Source organism: Centrocercus urophasianus, unplaced genomic scaffold, assembly GCF_019232065.1.
Source record: "Centrocercus urophasianus isolate 14NV4802_14NV808 unplaced genomic scaffold, USGS_Curo_1.0 seq_9, whole genome shotgun sequence".
Classification (NCBI taxonomy): Eukaryota; Metazoa; Chordata; class Aves; order Galliformes; family Phasianidae; genus Centrocercus; species Centrocercus urophasianus.
The window spans coordinates 22,277,479-22,298,822 of NW_024885532.1; the positions used below are offsets into that span (position 1 = coordinate 22,277,479).

The following is a 21,344-nucleotide window of genomic DNA, read 5'->3' on the forward strand; positions in this document are numbered from 1 at the left end:
GTTCTTAAAATCTTTATTTTAGTGAAAATAGTTTAACACATTGCTTCTTTAAACAAAGTGGGCCAGTGCCATCCTAGCCTGCATTAGAAATAGTGTAGCCAGCAGGAGGAGGGAGGAGGTGATCATCCCCCTGTGCTCAGCACTGGTGAGGCTGCACCTCGAGTACTGTGTTCAATTTTGGGCCTCTCACTACAAGAAAGACATTGAGGCCCTGGAGTGTGTCCAGAGGAGCTCAACAAAGCTGTGATGGATCTGGAGCACAGGTCTTATGGGGAGTGGCTGAGAGATCTGGGATTGTTCAGTCTGGAGAAGAGGAGGCTCAGGGGAGACCTCATTACTCTCTACAACTGCCTGCAGGGAGGTTGTGATGAGGAGGGGTTTGGCCTCTTTGTCTGGCAGCAAACAGGACCTGAGGAAAGAGCCACAAGTTGTGCCAGAGGAGGTTTAGATTAGACATAAGGAAGGACTTTTTCTCTCAGAGAGTGGTCAGGCACTGCAATGGCTGCCCAGGGAGGTGGTGGAGGCGCCGTCCCTGGCAGTGTTCAAGAGGCGCCTGGATGAGGAGCTGTGAGATTTGGTTTAGTGCTTGTGGTAGCAGAGGTGATGGGAGGATGGTTGGACCAGATGATCTTGTAGGTCCTTTCCAACCTTGTGATTCTATAAATCTTTAGAAATCAACATGATGTAGATTCCAAAGTGGTTATTAGAATGAAGGCTTTGTTTACCAGAAAGTGAGCGTTAGGGTGCATTTACTGTTCTAATTTCTCTGTCGTCTGATAGGTATCAACAAGTTCTCAATGAAATCCATCAGTGTTACCTTGACCAGAGGGAACTTTTGCTTGGTCCAAGTATCTCCAGCACCGTTACGGAGTTGACCAGTCAGAACAACAGAGACCATTGTGCTCTGGTAGGAGGAGAGTGATTACCTGATTTTCATATGTTTTCATTTCTTCTGTTTTTTTCTTCTCTCAGTAAAAGTTATTTACTTAATTCAACTGTTTACACACAGAATAATGAAAATTATGTGTGTTTTTGAATCACATGAAGTATCTATTGGTATTTTCAAGTGTCTTGTGAAAGATTCTTCTGAAAAAACTTTGCTACAAACCTCACACAGGGGTATTTGCAGAAGCATAAAATGTGGTTACTTAAATTTCATCAGAAATGAAAAGGGTCAGAAGTTGAGCTTCTTGAATTTCACACAGCTTCAGTTTAATCACAACAGCAGTTATGTAACACATGTCCTTTGGTGCTGATGGAAGGAAAATCATTGAATAGTCAGCTATTTGTGCTTGTCTGAATGCAGGTGCGAAGTGGTTGTGCCTTCATGGTCCATGTATGCCAGGATGAGCATCAGCTTTACAATGAGTTCTTCACGAAACCAACACCAAAACTGGAGTAGGTGGTACATGCTGTTTTTGTCTTCCTGCATGTAGTATTTACTGTCCTGTGATAAAGCATTCAGCATCACATGGCAAATGGTGGTATTGAAGCAGTTTGGTGAGAACCAGCAAGAAATAAAATCTTAGATTATTTTATGCATCAGAATTTGATGTTCCTGTCTTGTTTTTTTGTTTGTTTTGTTGTTGTTTGTTTGTTTTGATTTTCCAGTATCCAATATTGGAAAATATTTTTCTCCTTCCAATAATGTAAATGTCTAAAAGAATACACAGTTGCTTTGGAAATAACTGTAGAAGTTTACACAGTTGAGCCAATCAGCGAAGAGTTACTGTGGTTATGATGCAGTTTCTTTAACTTAACAAGAAGCTGTTTCCTGAGATACTTAGGTCTCATGTGAGACATGCTCAGAATTTGGGCTCAGCTGGTTGAAGAGACAATTTAGCTAACACAGTCCAAATCCTAAAGTAAATGTCCTTCATTGAAATCAGCGTAGAGTGTTCTTCAGAAATTTCATAGCTATTGCACTGTATATCAAGAATAAGAAAAAAACTTCTGATTATTTTTGAATCAATTAAATGTAGTTATCTCCCTTCATTAAAAAAATATGTGTGTATTTCCCTTTCTTCCTTGTAACTAATTAAGATGTTATGAGGAAAGTGTTTCAGTGTATAGGTACCTCATCAGCTTTTTCTTAGGTGCATAATAAATAAGCTCCTTTTTTTCTAAAACACTGAGGTGCTCTGAAGAAATAATAGTAAGGAGTAAGGTGTCTGTATACAGATGTAAGAGTCTTGACAAGAGTAGAGATTTGGATTGACAAGAGTAGAAATTGAATGTTGTATTTAATAAGGCTGATGAAACTTTCTGCTTTTAGCCTAGGAGGGCTTACTGTTTTACCAAGTTGCTTGTTGTTACTCTTGTTGTCCTTGTTTGTTTGATTGCCTTAGAATTCAAAACTGTACTTCCATTTTAAAGTCTTCTGCATCTCATAGGAGACTTGGTAGGAAATCAGAGGGTTGTTGTTTTAAACAGTACTTTATTAAGACTTCTATGATAACATGTTTTCTCGTCCTCATTTAAGAAATTTTTGGCATAAAAATAGCTTGTATTTGTGATATGATTTTAATTTGTTACTGTGGGATCCTGAAAGTGTTTTGCTGTGTTTAATTTCTATTTCACAGTGAACTCTTGGAGAAGCTGTGTCTTTCATTATATGATGTCCTGCGGCCAATGATCATCCACGTTATTCACTTGGAGACTCTGTCTGAACTCTGTGGGATCCTCAAAAATGAGATGCTTGAAGATCATGTACAGAACAATGGTAACTCAGATGGAATCTGATTCCTCTTCACTACCTTCTTAATTGACACAATCATTCATTTGCATAGGCAACAATCTCCCTAGATTTTCTTTTCTCTCTAATGAGCCTTAAATGTGTTAAACCTGTGGTAGGGTTATTTGAACTAAATTATAATTTTTTGTGTTTATAAAAGGTCTGTGCTTTATGAGTCTGTTCTGTCTTCACTTAAATTAGTAGACTGGTGTTACAGAGTACTATTTTCTCAAAGTAAGCATTCACCCAGTGTGCATCCATGCTCCAAGACTGATTTAAATGAGTCTTTTCAAATGAATAAATTGCATTACTTGGCTCTGCTGAAGCATCATCCATGTAGAGCTTTGTGTATGCATGATGATAAAAGGAATGCACACCTGATTTTTTTCTTTCTCCTTGCCGTGGTGATTCTTAGACTAGAAATTGGAACTTCAGCTGTGAAGTTGATAGAGATTTTGGAGTTTTAAGTGTTAATGTTCTATTAGAAGTGAGATGACTATAAAGTTAATAATATCTGGCAACTCATTGCCTTTCTCATTATCAGTGTGTAATGGAATAATTTCTCAGTCTTGCACCAAATGATAAATAGAACTCATACTTGGCAACTGGTGTATAACACAGAGAAGCTCTTTGTGTTTGGAACCATGAAGGATTGCTCATATTCCTTGAAGTGGGATTGTAACATAATCTGGAATGAGGAAAAAGCATGTCACAAGGTCTTTAGCTAATCGTAAGAAGTTAGTTTGCTACTTAAACTCAGGCTGCTGCAGTAGTTCTGAAGCTGGACTTGAGCTGCTTTGAGTCATCTGCTCTACTGTGTAGGTAGGTGTGTTAGCTTATCAGCCTTCTGATAGCTGTACTGCAGGCATTGGCTGTGGTAAGACCAAAGCAGATGGGTGAGGTATGCAGGCAGAAATGCACTGATGAACCTAATTTTTAAGCAATCCAAATACTTAACTTTAACATGAGTCTGATGTTGTGAGATCCCATATTCACATGTGATGTGAATTTGGAGAGCTAGAATGGCTGCAATGTCAGAGTCACAAATCTGTCTGCGTGCCGCTGTTCTCAGAATGCTCTGACTTCTGCGGTCAGTCAGTTTTGTGCCAGTTCTATATTGGTGATGCCTAAACTTCTGCATCCATAAAGTTGTTGTGTAGTGAAATTCACAGGTTTGTGTCTTTCTTTTTATAACCTTTGTCAGCTGAACAACTAGGTGCATTTGCTGCTGGCGTCAAGCAGATGTTAGAAGATGTACAAGAGCGTCTTGTCTACAGGACACATATTTACATTCAGACTGATATCATAGGCTACAAACCTGCTCCGGGAGATCTTGCATATCCTGACAAGTTGGAAATGATGGAGGTATAGGATTACATTTTACTGCCCTTGGTTTAGTTTTCCTTGTATATACATTTGTGTGGTATGTTGTTTCTGTTTTTCAGGTTTGTTATTACTGGCACTATCAAAGTGTCACCTTTTTTCTCTCAGTGGTCAGGCACTGGAATGGCTGCCCAGGGAGGTGGTGGAGTCACCATCCCTGGCAGTGTTCAAGAGGTGTCTGGATGAGGAGCTATGAGATTTGGTTTAGTAGCTTGTGGTAGCACTGGTGATGGGAGGGTGGTTGGACCAGATGATCTTCCAGGTCTCTTCCAAACTTGTGATTCTATGATTCTACTGATTAAATTATGACCCTACACTAGATGTCAGAAAGCACTTTATGTCGGACTGAAGGTATTTCTCAAAGTTAATGGTTTTAGCTAACCTTGAAGCTTCTTAAATTTTCCTCTTAGAATACTAAATAGATATTTAATAACCAGCATAATACGAATTCTCCCAAAATAGCTCCTGCCATTCTTTTTGTAAGTTTCCAAGTTGTCAGAGGATTGAGTTGATGAAGAATGACAATTCCAGCATGGCTTGGCGAGATTCATATTTCATTTTTCCATTCTGCTTTACTTTTAAGTACCAGAATAGCTGGCAGTCTTTACAAATCAGAGGACTTAATTGCGGCTGAGAAGTCAATATGTTGTTTGATTTCAGAAACAAGTGTTACTTAGCTCTAAAGCTTCTGTGTTTTATGTGTGTTTGTATTTCTGTGGGCTGGAAGAAAATTTTGTCTAAGTGGACCCGGTTCTGTTCAATTATTGCCTCTAAATGAACAAATATAGTGAGAAGCCTCTTTGTGCCAAATTCACATTGCTGTAATCTTGTTTTATACATGCTTATAGCATTTGCTATGTTGCAGTTCATGCCTTCGTGATGACAGATGATGTTAATAGGATTTTAGCAAAGCATTTACAAATCCTGAAGCAAGTGAGTTTAATGGAATCCTTGCCCTTTATGCTGGAAGTTTAATGGTCAATAAGTTTTTGTGGAGAAGACCAAACCAGTAATTGAGAATCCCACACAACGTAACTAAATGGGATCAGGCAGCGATCAGAAGCGTTAGCAGTGTAACTGTTTGGAGCACGGTATTTCTTACTGAAGTGAATATAACTAGATGAAGGAATGGTTTGGATAATTTTATGTTAGCTATGACTTCTGTAGACAGGTCTCTGTACTGCTTGCCTCTGCAGGATCTTATTTTTTAGCAGGAGTTCTGTGGCTGTTTGCTTAGGAAGAGGAGGAAAATGATCTCTCCAGTTCATTCTAGAGAGCAGTTATGCTGTTCTTCATGTGTCCTCACATGACTCCGTTTTCTATCCGGTTTGGGGATTCATTTTGTTGTTTGATTGCTTTTTATATCTCAAAACCTTATTTTTCAGAGAGACCTTATGACTGAGTAAATGAATTATTAAAATGTTAAAAGCACAGGGCAGGAGTATTTCTTGTGCTGTTCTACTCAAATATTAATGGAGTGCTTTGCCCGTTCTTGCTGCCTGCAGTCGCTTTAAAGCAGACCCAGTGGTGAAAAAGGTTGAAGTGTGGAAGTGTTGAAAGCTTTTTGTTGAACTCCTGCAGGGAATAAACTGGAGAGCACTTCAAGGCCATCTGCACCTAACATTTATAGCAATAAAGCCATCATAGAGATTATCTCTATGAAATCCAATTAAATGTTGGATTGGGTTCCCCTGTTCTGAGCTTTTCTTTCTAGGTGTATCGACTGGTTAATCTTTGGAGATCAGTAAAAACAGGCAAAGTGGAAAGAAAAGTGCTTTACATGCCTCTGGGTAGTGCTTGTGAATCTTAGATTGGCTTGGAAGTGTTTCAGTTACTATTTTGGAAGCAGCTGTCTCTACTTAGTTTGTTCTCATTCCTTTGGTGAGCTGAGTATAGTTGATTTCTTCGGCAATTTAGTTCTCTTTTCTCTATTGTAATCAAAACAGCATAATCCAGTTTAAATAATAAATATAATATAGTTTGTTTTGTGTTGTGTCTTCCTCTGCAGCAAATTGCACAGAGCTTAAAAGAGGAACAGAAGAAGCTGCCATCTGAGGCTTCATTTTCAGATGTCCGGCTAGAAGATCCCGAGTCCTGCAATTTAGTTAAATCTGGTATGAAATATATCTCACTTTGTCAGATTAATTGATTGGGATTATTTACCCTTCAAAGTGTCTCTTTTTCATTCCTATGCCTGCGTGAGCAGCTGAAGTGACTGACAAGTAACCTAGGAACCTCAAACCAACAGCTAAGGTCTTACAGGCCTTCTAATGACTGTGACAATAAGTATTCTGTTGTAAAAGGGAGAAGGATATTGGTGAATTAATTCAGACGATTCCCACACTTGCCACCTAAGCACCTTATAAGGCTAATGATGGAACAAGCACTTCTAAGCACCTCTCCTTTTTTGGATGGTTGCTGATGAGAATTAGAGTTACAGTGTTATTGACTTAGATATTGCCCAAGATTTTAGGAGGAAAAGAAAATAATGCAGGGCTTCTGTCAGGTGCTGTGAAAATCTGTCTTGGGCATAAAGAGGTGTCAGAAGTTATCCAGGAGGAAATGTTTTTTGTTTGTTTGTTTTACACCCTCCTCACTGCAGTAGAAATGATGTTCAAGCCCTGCACTTTCTGCAGCTGTTTAATTCATGTAGAATTATACCCTATAGAAAGAAAAGCATGAAAGAATAAGATGGATGGAATGTTTGTTTTTTTTTCCTTCTGGGTAAGTTGTGTAGTTCTGTGATCACAAACTGTTTTGTTTCCACACTTGTCTGTAATTGAGCATTTCAGCTGTTGAGGAAGGGGAGTCATTGGAGACATGCCTGTAAAATTAATTCCTTCAGAAAGGTGAAGTTGGGCCATCACTGAAAACAAGTATTCATGTCTTTCACAGCTGTGTGCCTTATTATACATCAGTAATCTAGTTCTGTCCTGTTCAGAAGGACAAAGACCAATGGAAGTGGTTGAGGCAGCGTTCCTGGAGGTGTTGAAGAAACATTTAGATGTTGTACTGAGGGACGTGGTTTAGTGGGAAGATATTGGTGGTAGGTGGATGGTTGGACTTGATAATCTTGGAGGTCTGTTCCAACCTTGGTGATTCTGTGAATTATTGTGGAGTCAGTGTGAAGTGCAGTCAGTGCTGCAGTTGGAAGGATGGATGGGGGATGGCTTTGTTATTCATGCATGAATTTTACTTTTAAATAGGTTCAGCGGAATCCCTTAATCCCAGACAGCAGTCCACCATCTCACCAGCAGATCTGCACGGCATGTGGTACCCTACTGTCAGAAGGACCCTTGTGTGTCTCTCCAAACTGTACAGATGTATAGACGTATGCAAAAAGTCTTCTCATTTTTTAAGTGAGGCGTGTGGAACCATTTCTGAATATTTCAGTCTAAAAGGAATGGACAGTTGTTGGCCTCTGTTACCTCTTATTGGTCTTCTTTGCTTTATGTAAAACATGTGGACTGACAAATTCTAGTCATTATTTCCAAGTCAACTTTGTGCTTGTAGAATGAGAAGAAAGTATGCTGGCCTGTACATCCATTCCTTTTGCTATTACAGATGTATTTTCAGTATGTGATGCTTAAGATACGTAAACCAAAGTTGAGGAGTGATGGGGAAAAGGTAGAATAGAAAGCACTGGCTCACTTATATGGAATGACCCTGTTGCTGAAATCCCTGGATGAACGTGTTTCTTGCTGTGTACTTTTCAGCTCCTCAGACAGGGTGGTGTTTCTGATTTAAAAATGCTGGCTCTATTGCTTCTCTATTTTGAAGATGTTCCTCGTGTTTTTTGTACCACATCTTCAAAAGCACAGGGTGCTGACACAGCAAACAATGTTTACATTATCCACAGTTTAAGACAGAGGAAATCTTCATGTCTAACAGAAGCAACTGTAGTATTTACTTCACAAGTATTTTGAGATTTACACGTCAAAATCTGATTTTTGTCTGTCACTTAACAGCTAGTAAGTCTGAGAAACACACTGTGAGTGTTCTTGCTTCTCTGTATGTCTTCCATCCTAATATATGCTTAGTGCATCTCATGGTATCTATGATAGGTGTTAAGAGAAACTGCCTCCAGTGTGGTATTTACTTAAAAAGAAACTGGAAAATATTAATGCTTCATTGCTTGCCTTATCAATCTCATTAAACATAAATGGTGATTTGACATTGTTTTTGGCTAGAGACTTGGAGAAGGGTGACTTTTGAATTGTTGATATAGTTAATTAACAGTGTGTGTGTGCTGGCAGAGTCAATATGTCCTGCCTGCATCCTTTTGGTAGGAGAAGAAGTAAATGAAGTGGTACTGGCACCCCCTGGGACAGTTGGGGCTGCCATGCACTATGTGGAAGTGCTGGCAGAGGCTGCCTGCATTCATAGGGCTGGCTCAGCCATGCAATGTGGCTGCTGCAGCTTGATCAGTGTGCCCCCCAGGCCATGGCAGCTGTCGTGTTTCTTACTAGCCTGGCCCAAAGCAAAGTACTTTGGCTCTGCTTAGGGTTAAACTCACTCAAACGATCTCACATCTGTTGCAAGTTTAAATTTTACACACATGTGCTTGCCTGGGCACTTGAGAAGTAAGGTTCATGTGTGTGGCTGTCGGTGTGTTGGTGTCACAGACTCAGGTGCAGATCCAAGTTGAGGGTGAATTGGGGCATACACATACTTTGGTGTGTACTTGTATCCAGTCTGAGTGCTGTAGCAAACTTCTGTGTGTCAAAGCTTTAGCCTGTTGTATTGCATTTAGACAAGGTGTAGCTAATCTAGAGTTTTATCTACTGATAAGCATAACTGTTGCAAGTCTCAACTCTGAATTCTGCTGAAGCTCTGCTGTTTTTTTGTCTGATTTTCTCTTCCCTGCAGAGGGCAGTGTTTCAGGGATTATCACAAGAAGCCTTATCTGCCTGCGTCCATTCACTGCTCGGAGCTGCTGATTCTATCAGCAAAAACAAGGTCAGAATCTGTGCTTTGGGCTTAGCTGTTTGGTTTTTTTTTTTCTCTTTACACCATGTATGCCTAAAGCCATGAAGCAGCCGTGCAGAATTCCATTGAAATCTTAGTGAAAGCATGTTGCTCTGTCCCCTGAGACATGCTGGAATTGCTAGTGTTTATTTATGGTTAATAAATTCACATGCAAGCCTGTCTGAAAAGGTAAAATACACATCATAGCAGTCGTTTTTACAGACTGCAGCAGCTCATGTGAATTTAGTCAAGTGATACCTGAACAAGCATTCTACTGGAAGTCTCTGCTACTTGTTTGTTGCCATTGCCTGTTATTCTTTTCTCTTTTTCTCTGCCTCTGTTTTTTGAATTTTCCAAAATCTTTCCAAGTGTTAACATCCCTGGAAAGATAGGATAAGTATTCTTTGCTATTCTTTGCTCTGAACTGTCCATAATCAAAAGCTTTGATCTGGCATTTGTTGCTCAGAATTCAGTGCAGTTTCATTGAGTCATTTTTACCTTCCATGCTACTTTTACGTAATTGTTTTGTTTTACCTTTTGGTTGTTTTGTTTTGTTTCTTTTAATATTAGAATTTATTTAATGCAAATACTGTAGTGTTTGCTAATTCCTGTCAGCCAGGAAATAAAATTTATTTTAAAAACAATAGAGAAGTCTTGATAGGCTAAACTTGTAGGAGTTTTCCATATAGACAGTAAGGATTTAGTAATGAAAAAGAGGTAATTGTTATTCACATTATTGTGAAGTATTTCTTTTTAGTGTCCCTTGAAGAACAGAACTTCTTACACATAGTACCTCTAAAAATAAGTTCAAGCCACATTTCCTTCTTGCTTAATCATGTAATTATGTCTTATATATCTAATACAGGTTTCTGCAGCTAATTATCCATCCAGCCTTGTATGGATGCATGTTAATATAACATTAATTGATGAAATTCTGCATGTATGAACAAAAAAGAACCTCAGTAAACTATTCTCTCACGTATTTTTTAGTGAACATTTCTGTGTTTTAAAATTGTAGCTTTAAACCTGGTTTCTTTACTTTTTCATTATATCATGTCAAGTTTCTGTTCCAGCCTGCAAAGGCAAATGCCAAATCTTGAGTCCTCCCCCATTTACCTCAATGAGCCATGAACATGGAAGATGAAAAACTGCATGCAGTATAAAGCACACAGCTAAAAAAACAAGCAGTGCAAAACTAATGGTCTCAAAACGTGGTGTGAACTTGGCCTTGTTTTTTCTTTGTATCTTTGCCATACAGTGTAGAAATTAAGCTTTGCATTTAATGATATGAGAAAAATGCCTCGTAAGATCTTTGCACTGTAGCATGGTTCATGTTTCTCTAATAATCTTGATTAGCTGCCTTTTAGGCTTTTTAATCATCTCAACGATGAAAAACAATCTTACAACCTCAAGTTTTTTCAACTTTATATGAATTACATGAAATAGTTCCTGTCCTTTATGAAGAATAATTTAGTGTCTTTCAAAAAAATGGATGCCTGTGCCTAACGTGGGCATTTAGTCATGTAGCTCTATAATCCCTATCTTCCAACAAATGTGAATAAAGTTTGCTTCTGTAGAGCAGAGTATGTGAGCTGTAAGTAAGTGGAGCTTGTCGATGCTGGAATGTAGTTAATGGCACTGCAGACTAATGGAAAAATCTTATTACTAAGATTATTAGTGCGTGTTACAGGAAGGTAGCTAACACAAGTGAAGGTGTTGAAATTGTTCTTTTCACTTAATGGTTGCTCTTCACATGTAATGCCTATGTTTTTTCTTGTTATGCTCTAGACCCAGGTTGATGGACAGCTTTTCTTAATAAAACACCTTTTGATTCTTCGTGAACAAATTGCTCCTTTCCACACTGATTTCACCATTAAGGAAATTTCCCTGGACCTTAAGAAAACTAGAGGTACTGAGCAGTTGCTGGCCACAGAATGGGATGAGATCATCCTCCATTTCTGTGCTAGCAGAAGTTCTGGGTTTATTTTATGTTCACCTGCAATGACCTGTATGCTTGTTCTAATCTCTTGTGCTTTGTTCTTATCTTCTCTGGAAAGAAAACCAACAAACTGAGCAGCCAACAAACAAGGTTCTTTGATTAAGGGCAATTTGTGATGTATCTAACAAGTTCTTTATTTTTGTATGGAATACATTCGATTGCTCCTTGCTGTTAACCTAACTTACTTATCCACTCCCTTTTAAAAATGTCAAAGTAATCTATGCTTCTGTTGCTCAGAAATGTTTTTACCCTTTTCTGGTCTTTTCAGTGAGTATGTTTTGTTACTGCAGTTTAGCAGATCAGTTTAAAAAAAAAAACACATAGTTGACTTGCCTGCAATAAATTAAGTTTTCCTGGACTTTTCTGTGAGGTTTCACTTAGGAAAGAACTTTTCATGTTGCATGTCCTGTAAGCAGTATTGGTTTTATGTAGCAGTCATGTCTGCTGTAGGAAAAATAGAGAGTAATGGCCTTAGTCACGGTTTTTTAAAGTTGTAGTGGGGTTCCTTGGTAAAAGGCAGAAAAAAAACCCTTTAAATATAGCAAGGAACACTCATGGGCTACGAGAGTAATGGGAAGCATTAACTGGGAAGTTTGGAGAACAGAAGGCTCTGAGGAGACCTCATTATGGTCTTGCAATACTTAAAGGGAGCATAGAAAAGGAGGGAGAACATCTGTTTACAAGACTGGACAGTGATAGGATGAGGGGGAATGGTTTTAAACTGAGACAGGGGAGGTTTAGTTTAGATATTAGATGGAAGTTTTCCACACAGAGGTGGTGATGCACTGGAACAGGTTGCCCAAGGAGGCTGTGGATGCCCCATCCCTGGAGGCATTCAAGGCCAGGCTGGATGTGGCTCTGGGCAGCCTGGTCTGCTGGTTGGTGACCCTGCACATAGCAGGGGGTTGAAACTGGATGAGCATTGTGGTCCTTTTCAACCCAGGCCATTCTATGATTCTATGATTCTCCTCTTCCATTCTGAAAGAGAAAGCTGAACATAATTTTTCTTCTGTGCTGTCTAATATGCTGCTGTTTTAACTTTGGAGCAAGCCATTCCTACACTAACCATTTCATCTGTTGCATTTGAACATCAATGAAACCATGTACCTGTTGAGTAGTTTCTAGTTGACTGGAGGTTAAAGGGTAAATACATCCTTTTGGTGTCTTGTGCTGGCTGACACACAAGTTTGCTCTCCTTTTGTATTTAACTGAATAAATTTTTGTGCCAGCCAGTGCTTTGCACATTATAGTGGTAAGTAATAGAAAACACTTTTTTTTTCATGTCAGATGAATGGATGCTGTTGGAAATTCTTAATGTAGTATTACATAGGCCAGCAAGGCTTTTATATTTGGAATGAGTTGTAGAAGTAAAATAAAATGGCTAATAAGAGTTCCGTTGTCTTCCAGCCAAGCTTTCTGCACGTAGATTTTAATTTGAGATTTATAGCTCCAAGTACTGCTTAATGTAAAAGTCATGCTAACACCTTTTTTTTTTTGTTTTTTTAATTAGTATAATACTAAGGTAATTGTAACTGGAAGATAGAGTAGGGAAAGGTGGTTTTCACAGTGACTGGCTTGTAAGCATCTAATGGTGAACTTAGGCACTTCTTGGAATCAGAAGTAATTCAGAGGACAGAATGAATCTTTCCCTGCAGCCTCCTCTAAACTGCATAGGAGTGCAGATTCTTAGTTCAGTGCCTATGTGCATTCCCTCCCTGTTTGATACTTTTGGCAGCTCTTCTCATACTCACACACATCATCTTTGTGTCCCATTGTTTTATACAGCAACAGAAGCACGGGGTTATTTTTGAAATGGAAGAAAGCTGATGGAGGTGTAGGATAGTAAATAAGTAATGCTGGGCCAACAAGCCACACTGGAACTATATTGATATGTTTTTTACCCTAATTTGACTAGATTTCAGATCAACAACATCCCCTTAATGCAATAGCACTAATTTCAGGATGATGTGTTAATTGCAGGCATTGTTGCTTTTCCTGCTGTGACCATTAACAGGAGTCTATGTGAACCTTGATGTTTTGTTGTTCAGTATTAACTAAAAAAACTAAAGCACGTGGGAAAAGAGTGCCAGTTCCCAGTTCTGTGCAACCATACCTGGTTTTCCTGGGCAACAGGGTCTGCATATTGATTAATATGGGATTTGTAATGTTACAGGGGTCCTACTGGCACTAGACCATTTTATTCACTCATTTACTCATTCAGTTGTGTGTTTCTGGAGCAGAATCCCTTTTATTTACAGTTTGAGTGACTTTCTTATTCACAGATGCAGCGTTTAAAATCCTGAACCCTAAGACAGTTTCAAGATTTTTTAGACTAAACAGCAACAACGCCTTGATACAGTTCTTACTGGAGGTAATATGGAGTCTTATTGCATTCATTAAAAAATGGTCATTTAAGTGGGTGGTGATGTCTGGCAAATAAAAAGGAGGGATTTGTTGTCTTCTGTTCCAGGGTACTCCGGAAATCAGAGAACACTATATTGACTCTAAGAAAGATGTCGATCGCCATCTGAAAGCAGCTTGTGAGCAGTTCATTCAGCAGCAAACCAAACAATTTATAGAGCAGCTGGAGGAGTTCATGACAAAGGTACAGGCATGGTGTGTTGTATGTTAACTGAAATACTGGCAACTCAAGGGAATTAGTAGTTAAATTGGGTTTGGGAGATGGGTCCAATTAGCTGAAGGTAATGGCATTTCCCGTTTTAAAGTTGGGCTTCCTTTGAAGTTCAACAAGGAACTTTCCAAGCATTTTTGAGAGTTACAGATTAAAGGAACAAAGCGTAGGTTAGTTTTAAACGTGACAGACTCTGTAATCTAGAAGCTTTACCTGATTCATTGAGTTGGAACAGGTCTATGAAAGTCAGCAGAAGCTTTTCTGTTTGCAGGAAAGGCACTATCCAATCTTGTCCAAACCTGTAAGCCTTGAAAGAAGTAGTGAGGTCATGCCTGTTCTTGAGGGAAGTCTTAGAGTATGGCTGTTAACTTTGTTAAAGATTTCTGTCTTCGACATATTTTACACAAGGTGAGCCCTTGCTGAGCAGGACTTTCCTTCCAAGTCCTCCCTGTGACAAAAGATCCTGACAAAACTTAGGCACTCAAGGAAGATCAGGCACCTTAGGGACAAGAACAACAAAAAAGTGTCTTTTTAGAATGCATTGATTTGTAAAACCCTACTGCAGGGCTCAGGATTGCAAAACATCTTGAGATGCAACAGGTCACTCTCTGTGCTTTTCTGGAAAATGTGATGCAGATCTTTGTGTACTGAGAGGATGTGTTTTTGTAGCATGAAGGCAACTCAGAAACTGGGGCTACAGCACTGTATGAACATCAGAAACATCCCAGCTGCTGGCTTTTGGAAAGGGATGCCTGAAAGATCTATAGATGGGTTACTGAGATGGATAGATTGTCCACGTGATTCCAGTTGTCCATTTGGGGAGCTTGACTAACCTGATTAAATATAAATCCTTTTGAGGTTTTTTGGTATTCTTAGGTGCTGAAGCATCTTTGTAAATTTAATCCTGTTTTGAATTGTATGTTCAAGAAAGGATTGTGATTCCATTTCTGTCCAGCTGTTTCCCCTGTGTATTGTTGAGTCAGTGCACGGAAAGGAGAGAGCAGAGGGGTCTGGTAAAACACAGTGTCTAGGAGATGTGTGCAATTATTGTGTGATCACTGTGTTGTGATTGCAGCCTAAAGAAACAAACATCATATTGTTGATTGTAATTGTTTTAGGTGGCTGCTTTAAAAGCAATGGCTACTCAAGGAGGTCCCAAATACAGTCTTTCTCAGCAGCCTTGGGCACAACCAGGTATTTGCATTCTTTTACATTTATATTACTTCTTAGATTTAACCTGTTCTAGGCTAACAAAGCCATGTTCATTTACTTGTTTGAGACTTCCATTGCAAATTCATCCAGTGGAGAAAAAGACCATTTCCATTCACCATTTTTGGTAAAGCAATATAAGCTGCATTAGATGGGGCTAGAGAGTTCCAGTGTGTCATTTGTAGCTTTGCATGACTTCTAGAACACGGCAGTTGGAAAAGCTGATCAGATTAATTTGGTTCATGAAACTGACTGATTTGGAAAAATTCTAAGTACTCTCAACCTTTTTCTTGAAAATCTTGGCTTACTTTTTTACTTGTATGCCCATTTACATGCCATAAGAGACTTCCAATCAGATATGCATTTAATTGGAGCACAGGATGAATGAATTGAGTATTTCTCAAGCTGTGGCTGCTCTTGCATGAAAACAGCAATTCCACAAACAAATGAAGAATGTACTTAAGGGATTACTTGGTCACATTGAGATGATGCTATTGCTTTTGTGGAAGGAAAGTGAGTCCATACTGAAGCTTTTATTGTCTGTACATTTGGTAACTTCTTCATTTTCAGAACTCATCCGTGAGTGCTTTGTAGGAATACTTGGAGTAGTTCAGTATTCCTGGGTTTTGCTTTGCTGTTCATATTACAGAATTGTGCTTCTGATGATGTTGAGAAATCGTTTGATCCAATTCATACATTGGAACCTTCTGTGGCATCATATTCTTAAAATGCAAATCCGACCATATTTATTCATTAATCATTGCTGCTTCATGGGTCAGATGCTCTCAAGGGCTGACTTGATCTTCTATTTCCTTTTGTCAGGGATATTCTTAATATTTGTCCAGAGTTAATTGTGTACAGAGGCAGCAGATTTAAGCAGATCTTCTGTTGCTTTTTGACTCATTCGTCTAGGAAACCAGGAGGAAACAGGAGAAAATTCAGATACTGTAGAAACTGAGGAGAAAAAAAAACACCAAAAAACCTTAAGCGTTAGTATATTAACTTTGTGAATTTAAAGCTACAAAATGTATTTTTCCATTACCCTTTAAGCAAAGATCCTGTAAAACCATTAAGATGCTTAGCATAAAGAAAGAAGGTCTTGTCTGAGTGGATTCCTGTGTGGTTGATTTTAAAATTCAGATGTCTGTGCAAGCTTTCCTTGTGCAGATTACATCAGATGAGCAGTAAAGGAGAATTTGTGATATGCTGTTGTCTGTACTAGCACAATTTATTCCCCAGTAGTTTCTTTTCTCTGGCAGTTTTCTGCATGGGTGGGAGTCTATAGAACTTTGTTTCTTTCCTGAAGTCGGAAGGCTGTGATTTGAGGAACCTCAGGAGGATGTGGTGGCTGGCAGAAATGGGTTGGATGCTGCTTCTGCAGAGAAGGAGGGGCTGATGTCTTGAGTAGGTCCTGAAAGACCAACAGCATGTGTGGCATGTTGTGGGCGCATGATGGAGTGAATCTGTGCTGCCCACTCACCCCCTCTTCCTCTTTCAGTCCACCCTGTGGTGATGGTCAGCCCCAGTAAAGTAGAGATGATGTTCTGGAATGTAGATTTTAACCAGCAGAATGCCATTGCACTTCATTAAGTGTGTTTGCTTTTACTTTCAGCAAAGATCAACGACATGGTCTCTTCCACTTACAAGACAATAAAAACAAAGCTGCAGTCAACGTTACGAAGCATGTCACTATACTTGTCCAATAAAGATACAGAGTTCATTTTGTTTAAGCCAGTCAGGGTGAGTAGTGCTACACAGACATCAGCATGTTCTTCTGTAGGTCTTGGGCTTTCCTTTAGTTAAGACTTTAAGTACATTTTGTGGGATTCACCTTGGATTTCTGTATGCAAACTTATATGTATAATATATCTGTGTAAGTAGACACACGTATATATGTAGGGAGTGTGTAATATATCATTGCAGTGCACTGCTGTCAACATTGATCACACAAGCTTCACCAACATCAACAAAAAAGAATTCCCCACACTGAAAATGAACGTAATATCTCAAAGATGGACAATTTATGTAGGCACACATACACATATACTCTTGTTTATGTCTGTATGGGTTTTCCTGGGCTTGCAGTCCAGCCAGCAAACACATGACAAATGCCAAGCACATATAACAGTGAACATAGTGTTGTGGTACCCTGATGAAAAACCTATTGAAAAGGCCTGTGAAATAAAAAAATAATATATCCATGGTTTGTTTTAGCTTAAAAAGAATCCTGTACTGCTGTCTTGTATTCAGCCTGTGTAATGGACATTGCAAGGAAGCAACTGGATTCTGTTCTTTCTGCCACTTGGTCTGAGCTTGGTCTGTTACACATGGGCACTGGAGGTAGAGAGACTGGTACAGATTCAATGGCAGACCCAATATAAGGAGGAACCAGTCTTGAGTTTTAGGTTTTCAGGTTAAGTCTGTAGGATTTGGTGTTTCAGCTTAGCACGTGTTAGCTGAAATTTCTGTATTGAGCCAGCCTGGACTCCCTGGGGCTGTTTGTTGTGTTTTGAGAGAAAATGTGTTCATGTTCAGCCATTTCCCTCTGCCTGGTCGCTTCAGTAGCTATTCCATATACATCACACATATTGTAGTTAATGTTTGACGTGAGTTTTGTGGGTGAGTTTTGTGGTGTTTTTTTTTTTTAATTTTAATATTTTTTTCTTTTCTTTAAAAGAATAACATCCAGCAAATGTTCCAGAAACTCCATGCTTTGTTAAAGGAAGAATTTAGTAATGAGGATCTCCAGATTATAGCTTGTCCTTCAATGGAACAGGTCTGTACTGAATATATTAAAGCTCTCAGATTTATCAGGTGCTCTTTCATGTGTCTTTCTCAAACATTAACATCTCATTTTTAGTACTTTTTAGCGTTCTGTATCTTTTTGTATTTTTTTAAATCCCCCTTAATCCTGGGTGATTAAACTCAGGGCTTTATCTGAACCGTCAGCTCTCAATTAAAAGTTTCCTGTTTGGTTGCTTCTCTATGAATATGCAGTAGAGTTTGTAAATTGGAGGTGGTGATTTATGTTGTTGGGGATTGGGTTCCACGACATCATGGCAGAGGTTTGCCTTTTTTGGGCATTGCCTTTTCAGAGAGGTACAGCAGCTTGTGAATAAAACCTGCACATGTGAAGGTAGTTTTGCCTTTGACAAATGCAACAAGCAGCAGCTTGAACATTTGGGAAGCAGAGTAAGGAATTATAAGGATTCATTTGAAGTAAATTGCACTGGGGAAACATGCAGATTTCTATGGAAATGTAACCATGCATAATAAGATCTTTAGTCTCAGCAATGATTGGAGTTGAGAATTCTCCATTTTAGGATGCTCTGCCACAAACCAAGCCGGTTTTTTAAAATCTCTCTTGGACCTTAATGATCCAGGGAATGTGGATGGAATTTTGATTGTTGCAGGCTGCCAATCATTAAACAGATGATCAAGCTGATGTGCTAGAGGAGTTTGTCTGTAGTGAATGTGGCCTCAGGGGCGTGTGTTAACTATCCTGGGAGCGATGCACTGGAAGGAGGTGGTGTTATCCTAGAGGAGTTGGCTTCTTCCAGCATTGTTTATCTATTTAAAGGTGAAAATGTGAGGCAGATCTTGAACGTAGCTGTTCTGTCTAATGCAGGCTTTCATAGAATCACAGAATGGCCTGGGTTGAAAAGGCCCACAATGATCATCCAGTTTCAACCCCCTGCTATGTGCAGGGTCACCAACCAGCAGACCAGGCTGCCCAGAGCCACATCCAGCCTGGCCTTGAATGCCTCCAGGGATGGGGCATCCACAGCCTCCTTGGGCAACCTGTTCCAGTGCATTGCCACCCTCTGAGTGAAAAACTTCCATCTAATACCTAACCTAAACCTCCTGTCTCAGTTTAAAACCATTCCCCCTTGTGCTATCACTGTCCACTCTCGTAAAGAGCCATCCCTCCCTCATGTTTATATGCTCCCCTCAAATATTTCACTTTGTCTTTCAGGTGAACTTACTTCTGTCAATATCCAAGTAGCTGGTAAGGCTGCTATTTAAGCATCCTTGGCTGAACGACAAGCGGTGAAGGGGATGTGAAGATGTTTGCTTGAAGTAAATGAAGGATTTCCTCCCCCATGCAGTCCAGTCTGCATTAAGACCCTCCAGGCTGCTTAACCCCGTTTTAGGAAAATGTTAAAAATCAGTTTTATTGATTTGTTAAAGGTCTTCCTATTTGCTAGCTTGAGAAGGGGGGAGAAGGAACACAAAACAAGCCCTTTGCTGATTGTCCTTATGGACGCTCAGTTAACTGCCTTCTCCAAGTATTCTCTAATTTGGAGTCCTGTTTTTTGATGTAAAAAGCTTTCATACTTCAAGCTGATTATTACAGTGAAAAACAGCACTTTCAAAAACACTGGAAATGAAATGCAGGAGTCAAATGGGAGCAGCAGTAGGTATTTTGTGAGGCTTGGAGGTGGCACGTTGCTATGACCATTTGACTTAAGAAGGCATGCTCTAATTTGAACACCTGTGAGGATCCTGGTAATCCACTCTGTGCTCGAACATAATTCAGAGGTTTTTAGTTGAGAAGACTGTTTTCACATCTGAAGCACTTCTTGATACACTGGGTGTGCTGTTCTTGTACTGTTGTGATTGGGAGCCATGAGGTCTGACCTGAAGGTTCGTGCTCTGGCCTTACTCCATGTAAAGAATCTCAGATTCCTGGATTTGCAATGGAAAGCTGTGCAATACAATTTCTGTTGGTTCTGAGGGGACTGCGTGTTTTCAGCTGCTTTACAACAAAGCTTAGCACTGAGATTCTCAGGTACTTAGAGTTTTAGGTTAGCAGTTGCCTTACTGAGATTAAACAGAGGTGTTGCTTTGTTCATGGTGGACACTGGGACTGGAACTTGTACGGCCTTTGTGTGCTGGACTGAGTGCTAGTGGAGCTGTAAAGGGGATGCCAGGAATGAATGTGCAAGCACTGACAAATCCCTGTTGTAAGCAGGGGCTCAGTAACTGGTGAACAGTGCACTCTGGTCAGTACGCACTGATCATAATTTGGGAAAGCTGGTTGCAAACCACTCTGTCATGAATGGAATGAAACACTAAAAGCAGCTTCAGAGTATCTCAGTGTGCATGTCTTTGTTGTGCAGCAGTGAGAAGGAAGCATTTGGTGAAGCGCATGGCAGATTTTTAACTTATTTGTAAAAACTCTTCAGAAGTTTTAATTAAGTAGGCACTTCCGTGCACATCAGTGGTGGTTTTGATGTTTTTCCTGTAATAAATCATATGGCTGGAGACTAAAATGGTGTGATTTAGAGCTGCTGTGAGGAGTGGTGCAGCAGTGGTGCTGAGGCACATAAATGGTACTCATAGGACCCGACGTGACCCTTAAAATTAACGAGAGGAATTAACAAGGATGAAAACTTGCCCTTTCTTTTTACTCATGTAGAATTGTAGGCTGTAAAATAATGTCCAGTGCATTGTAATATATGTATATTTGTTTTTTTATAAAGTTTTACAGAAGGATTGCATGGTCACTGTACAAAGCCATGGATGACTTCATACATTGTACAGAGAAGTTGTGAAGGGTAAACCTTTGCAGTAGTCATTCTTGTGTTTGGGGTCTTTTCTCTCCTGGAATACAGCTCTAGGACAGCTGGTTGGAAGATTAGAAGAGCTATCAGTTTATACAGCCTGTTTGCTAAACGAACATTTGTTTAAACATGTACAGTTTCAGATATTTACGTTTACAGATAGTGTAAATACTTTCAAAAGATTAACTTAAGATGCTTTATATTATCTGACTAGAAACTTGCTGTTTTTAATTTTTTTTAAATAAAAATGTTGCCTCCTATTTTGGTCAAAGAGTAAAGCTTTATTCTGTATCCTGAGGCTTGTCTGTCAAGATAACTGTAACGCAGCGACAACAAACACCCTGTAAGCACAGGCAGGGAGCGCGTTACTAAGAAGTGCTGTTCCTTTTTAGCAGTAAGAGAATTGACTTCATTTGCACAGATGTAGACCTGAGTGCTGAACATACAGCTAACTGTTGAAGTAATCTCTCATTATGGTTATAATAAAGTAAATTTGTATTTTCTTTACTGACAGATTTGTATCTTCTTTACTGACAGATGGTCTCGTGTGACTGAATGATCTCTTTGTTTGGAGTTTTATTAGGGGGAAGAAACCACAACTAGAACAAGAACAGATTTAACTAGATGGCCTGTACTAAGAGTAAACTTGGAGGTGGTGGCAGGAAGCACAAGTATTATTTTAGCTGTTAGTTCTTCTTGCTACCTGAGTGCTCACTGACTTATCTACCACATGGTATTTTTCTGGCCCTTTGTATTGCAAAAACATGTCATCCAGAGGCTTGTGGTTTGTTCCCTGAAATGTCAGTGTGAAGCATCCCTCTACTCTCTGGTTTTGACAGTGTCATTTGAATG

At 39.4% G+C, this 21,344-nt stretch overlaps 1 protein-coding gene across 2 annotated transcripts in view; it reads left to right on the forward strand.

Moving 5' to 3' along the window:
- COG3 (component of oligomeric golgi complex 3) overlaps positions 1–21,005 on the forward strand; it is a 31,267-nt gene extending 10,262 nt beyond the window's left edge. For both annotated transcript variants that reach the window (XM_042838889.1, XM_042838890.1), the window contains 14 exons: positions 781–907; positions 1,307–1,398; positions 2,583–2,722; positions 3,939–4,099; positions 6,126–6,231; positions 7,324–7,448; positions 8,987–9,076; positions 10,874–10,994; positions 13,367–13,455; positions 13,555–13,689; positions 14,835–14,910; positions 16,538–16,665; positions 17,603–17,701; positions 18,902–21,005. In XM_042838889.1, coding sequence (XP_042694823.1) covers positions 781–907; positions 1,307–1,398; positions 2,583–2,722; positions 3,939–4,099; positions 6,126–6,231; positions 7,324–7,448; positions 8,987–9,076; positions 10,874–10,994; positions 13,367–13,455; positions 13,555–13,689; positions 14,835–14,910; positions 16,538–16,665; positions 17,603–17,701; positions 18,902–18,931 — 1,519 coding nt within the window. In that variant the 3' untranslated portion in view covers positions 18,932–21,005. The remainder of the gene's footprint in view (positions 1–780; positions 908–1,306; positions 1,399–2,582; positions 2,723–3,938; positions 4,100–6,125; positions 6,232–7,323; positions 7,449–8,986; positions 9,077–10,873; positions 10,995–13,366; positions 13,456–13,554; positions 13,690–14,834; positions 14,911–16,537; positions 16,666–17,602; positions 17,702–18,901) is intronic.
- The last annotated feature ends 339 nt before the right edge of the window (positions 21,006–21,344 follow it).